At 37.0% G+C, this 4,630-nt stretch overlaps 1 protein-coding gene across 1 annotated transcript; it reads right to left on the reverse strand.

The window, feature by feature from the left end:
* Nucleotides 1-1,915: 1,915 nt before the first annotated feature.
* On the reverse strand, nucleotides 1,916-3,145 carry LOC135538146 (cilia- and flagella-associated protein 251-like). Its single transcript, XM_064964118.1, has 2 exons — nucleotides 2,578-3,145; nucleotides 1,916-2,106 (listed from the first exon to the last, which is right to left on the reverse strand). Exons 1-2 carry the CDS (start codon nucleotides 2,879-2,881, stop codon nucleotides 2,039-2,041), a joined length of 372 nt encoding a protein of 123 aa, XP_064820190.1. The 5' UTR covers nucleotides 2,882-3,145; the 3' UTR covers nucleotides 1,916-2,038.
* Between the last annotated feature and the right edge of the window lie 1,485 nt (nucleotides 3,146-4,630).

Here is a 4,630-nt window from a genome sequence, read left to right on the forward strand (position 1 = left end):
TGATACATTGTTGCAGAGTGGATACATTGTTGCAGAGTGGATAGCATTGTTGGAGAGTGGATACATTGTTTGCAGAGTGGATACATTGTTGCAGAGGATACATTGTTTGCAGAGTGATACATTGCTGCAGAGGATACATTGTTGCAGAGTGGATACATTGTTGCAGAGTGGATGCATTGTTTGGAGAGTGGATACATTGTTGCAGAGTGGATACATTGTTGCAGAAGTGGATGCATTGTTTGCAGAGTGTGGAGATACATTGTTGCAGAGTGGATACATTGTTTGCAGAGTGGATACATTGTTGCAGAGTGGATACATTGTTGCAGAGTGGATACATTGTTGCAGAGTGGATACATTGTTGCAGAGTGGATACATTGTTGCAGAGTGGATACATTGTTGCAGAGTGGATACATTGTTGCAGAGTGGATACATTGTTTGCAGAGTGCACAAACTATGAAACACTTGTGAGAAACAAGTTTTGGTTTATTTCATTTCATTTATGAGAGTTTTGGCAATTTAGTCATTGACTTTGTTTGGAGTGTTCCTGTCGATGTTGAGTAAGGACGCACATGCATAAAAGTAGGCCTATAGGCTACCTGGTAGAAGACCGACTGATTATGATTTTTCAACGCATATCTGCAAAGAATAAATATAAAAAATAAAAATAAATAAAAATCACTAAAATCACAAAAAAATTATATAAAAAAATAAAAAATAATATTTAAAATAAAAAATAAATAAAAATCTTTAACTCACCACCAGGAATGACCTGTGGAGCTTCTCAAAGTAATGTTTTCTTCACCTCAAACAAAGTCTGTTTTTTTTACATCCATTGAGAATTACAATAGTTCCTCAATATATTTGAAAAAAATCTTTCGAGCTCTTTCCCTTTCGATAACCACACAGCGTGAAAAGGGAAAAATGTAATGCTCTGATCCAGTGGAAACGTCATAAAATAGACCTGATTACTTCTCATCCAGTGTTGGACTTGGACTGGAATAGGTTCCTGGTTCTCATTTTGGTGCTGGTACTGTCTATAATACTTAGAGCTAATATACTGTGAGAGGAACAGGAGATCGGGGCGGCAGGGTAAGCCTGATGGTTAGAGCGTTGGACTAGTAACCAGGAAGATTTTGAGTTCAAACCCCCGAGCTGACAAGGTACAAATCTGTCGTTCTGCCCCTGAACAGCCAGTTATCCCACTGTTCCTAGGCCGTCATTGAAAATAAGAATTTGTTCTTAACTGACTTGCCAAGTTAAATAAAGGTAAAATAAGAAAAATAATGATAAAGGCATATCCATTGATTCTTGGAGGCTATAATTTATTAATGCCCAATACATTTAACTCATTGAATTGTTAAACTCATTGAATTGTTAAACTCATTGAATTGTTAAACTGTCGTTCTGCCCCTGAACAAGGCAGGTAACCCACTGTTCCCAGGCCGTCATTGAAAATAAGAATTTGTTCTTAACTGACTTGCCTGGTTAAATAAAGGTAAAATTAAAAAAAAAAAAAAATTAAGATCAAGCAGTAGAACCTTTGAGGTGCCGGTACTCAGCTCCTGTCCAAGTCTTATCCCTGCTTCTTATCCCTTATGCAGATAGCTTTACAGCCGTGCCTGAGCTCACTGGCACTGGAAACTCTGACGGGCTCAGAATCAGAATCTTTTATACAATGGTGCAAGCTTGCACGAGCAAACTACCAGACAGACCCAAGATAATAGTTTAAACAATGTTTCACGTTCGTTGCAGACAGGACATGTGTAGCCAATGTGATTTATAGGATTCTTTAAAAAAAAAAATCAGGATTTGTTCTACCTGCAGGCTGCAATGTTTTTATTTGTTGGCTATTTTAATTACTTTTAGGTTGATTATTTTCATTTATATTTGGATATCATTTTGATTAACCACATGCCAATGATTTAGAGACATGAACACGTTATTATAAATTAAATGAAACTGTTCCACGAAACTGTGCATATGAAAAAAAACAATTGGTACGCAGATCGGTAGAAATGGTAAGATAAATGGCCGTTTCTCATTCCAAGAGAAAGGTTGCCAACTCCTCGTGTATTACCGGCAACTTTAGGAGAGTAATGGCAGAATCTGTGAAAGCCAGCGGAAAGAGGGGGGAGAAAAGTTGGGTCAGGTTATCTAGATCTCAGGCGGCTTTTCTTGAGGCTTGTCTTAATTCATCAAACCGTAAGTTCAAAGCATCAAACCGTAAGCTTAAAGCATCGGACAAGCTCACATACATCGGGTGTGTCTACATATGGAAAAAATACACATTTACAAATTTCGACCAATCAATTGGATTTTCAGGCGACCAAGATGTTGTTGTTGTTGGTCAGAGAGTCCTAATTTCAGTCAATGTCATTGGATGCATTTGATCCAGTGTTAATAAACGTTTTGGTGATGGCCCTACTCTGGACCTTACACACATCTTACAGTGTAGTTTAACAATTCCTACAGTACTGAACAACATATTTAAGTGTAGAACTTCAGTAGAATGCCCTTTTAAAACCACACTTTAGTTCAACAACTGCAGAGTTTATGTCACTGATAGATAGTACTCACGGGTGTTAATCAGATCTCCAACCTCCTCCTCTTCCTCCTCCAATGTGACAGTAATCTCCCCCTCCTTCACCTCAAAAACGTCTTCCTCTTCTTTCACTGTGATAGTCATCTCCTCCTCTTCCTCTTTCACGCCCAATACAGCATCGTCATTTTTATCTTCCTCCTCTTCTTTCACAGTAACATCCTCCTCCTCTTTCACAAAAACGTCTTCTTCTTTCACTGTAACAGCCTCATCTTCCTTCTCCTTCTCTGTCCGACAGACATCTTCTTCTTCAACAGGGGGGGAGTATGTTAGTGAGCTCATGGTCAGGGTTGTTAGCGAGGTAACGTTAGCTAAATATCATTAGCGACTAGGCTACTGCTAACTTAACCAGACAGCTAGTTGACTAATAAAAATGTAGACATGAAAATTAAGGGGTAACTAGTGGATACGACATACATGTATTTTTAACTCCCCGAAACGGTCTAAAAAAACGTAAAGGTTCCGGTTGTATGTTGGCTTGCAAGATACCTAACAGTTAGCTGATTGAATCACTAGCCGTGTTGTTCTCGTTGAAGAAGCGTCTCGTCCACTAGAATATACGTCACACACGCAACAGCGCATGAAATACGCATATCGCCATCTGTTGATTGGAGTTGGTAAAGCAGTAAAGGATTTTTTTATTTTATTTATTATTATTAATTAAATAATAATATTACGAAAAAGAAGTACGAAGGAAACCATGTGTTGATTGATTTGTTCCAATTTTCATTAATCTTTTTTTTTTACGAGTGAGAAGTCAGAACATCTACTACACAACATATTATTAATTTTTACTCAGATAAACACATGTTACATGATCCTTTTTACAATCAGCTCCTGTATTCTCTTACATGGTGGAATAATACTGATGGACCATTCCTGAGGTAGTGAGTGTTTTAATAATACTGATGGAACATTCGTGAGGTAGTGAGTGTTTTAATAATACTGATGGAACATTCCTGAGGTAGTGAGTGTTTTAATAATACTGATGGAACATTCCTGAGGTAGTGACTGTTTTAATAATACTGATGGACCATTCCTGAGGTAGTGAGTGTTTTAATAATACTGATGGAACATTCCTGAGGTAGTGAGTGTTTTAATAATACTGATGGAACATTCATGAGGTAGTGAGTGTTTTAATAATACTGATGGACCATTCCTGAGGTAGTGACTGTTTCAATAATACTGATGGAACATTCATGAGGTAGTGAGTGTTTTAATAATACTGATAGAACATTTGTGAGGTAGTGAGTGTTTTAATAATACTGATAGAACATTTGTGAGGTAGTGAGTGTTTTAATAATACTGATAGAACATTTGTGAGGTAGTGAGTGTTTTAATAATACTGATAGAACATTTGTGAGGTAGTGAGTGTTTTAATAATCTTGATGGAACATTCGTGAGGTAGTGAGTGTTTTAATAATCTTGATAGAACATTTGTGAGGTAGTGAGTGTTTTAATAATCTTGATGGAACATTTGTGAGGTAGTGACTGTTTTTAATGTCAACAGTTTTGATGACTAGTACTGTAGTGGCTAAAGGTTCCTAGATTTAAAATAAATAAAAGCCAAAGAAATTCTAATCTCATTTTATTGGTCACATTCACATGTTTAACAGATATTTATTGGTGAGTGTAGCTAAAATGCTTCTAGTTCCGACAGTGCAGCAATATCTAACTAGCAATATCTAACAATTCCACAACAATACTACTCAATACACCAAAATCAATAAGTAAAGGAATGGAATAAGAATATATAAACTTATTTTACCTTTATTTAACTTGGCAAGTTAAGGTTCACTGCTTTGTTCAGGGGCAGAACGACACATTTTTACATTGTCAGCTCGAGTATTCGATCTGTAACCTTTCGGTTACTAGTCCAACGCTCTAACCACTAGGTTACCTGTCGCCCATAACATATGGGTGAGCAATGACAGAGCAGCATGGGCAAGATGCAGTAGATGGTATAAAATACTGTATGAAGTGAGTAATGCAAGACATGTCAACATTATTAAAGTGGCATTATTTAAGGGG

The sequence above is a fragment of the Oncorhynchus masou genome, unplaced genomic scaffold, assembly GCF_036934945.1.
Source record: "Oncorhynchus masou masou isolate Uvic2021 unplaced genomic scaffold, UVic_Omas_1.1 unplaced_scaffold_9185, whole genome shotgun sequence".
NCBI classification, from domain to species: Eukaryota; Metazoa; Chordata; class Actinopteri; order Salmoniformes; family Salmonidae; genus Oncorhynchus; species Oncorhynchus masou.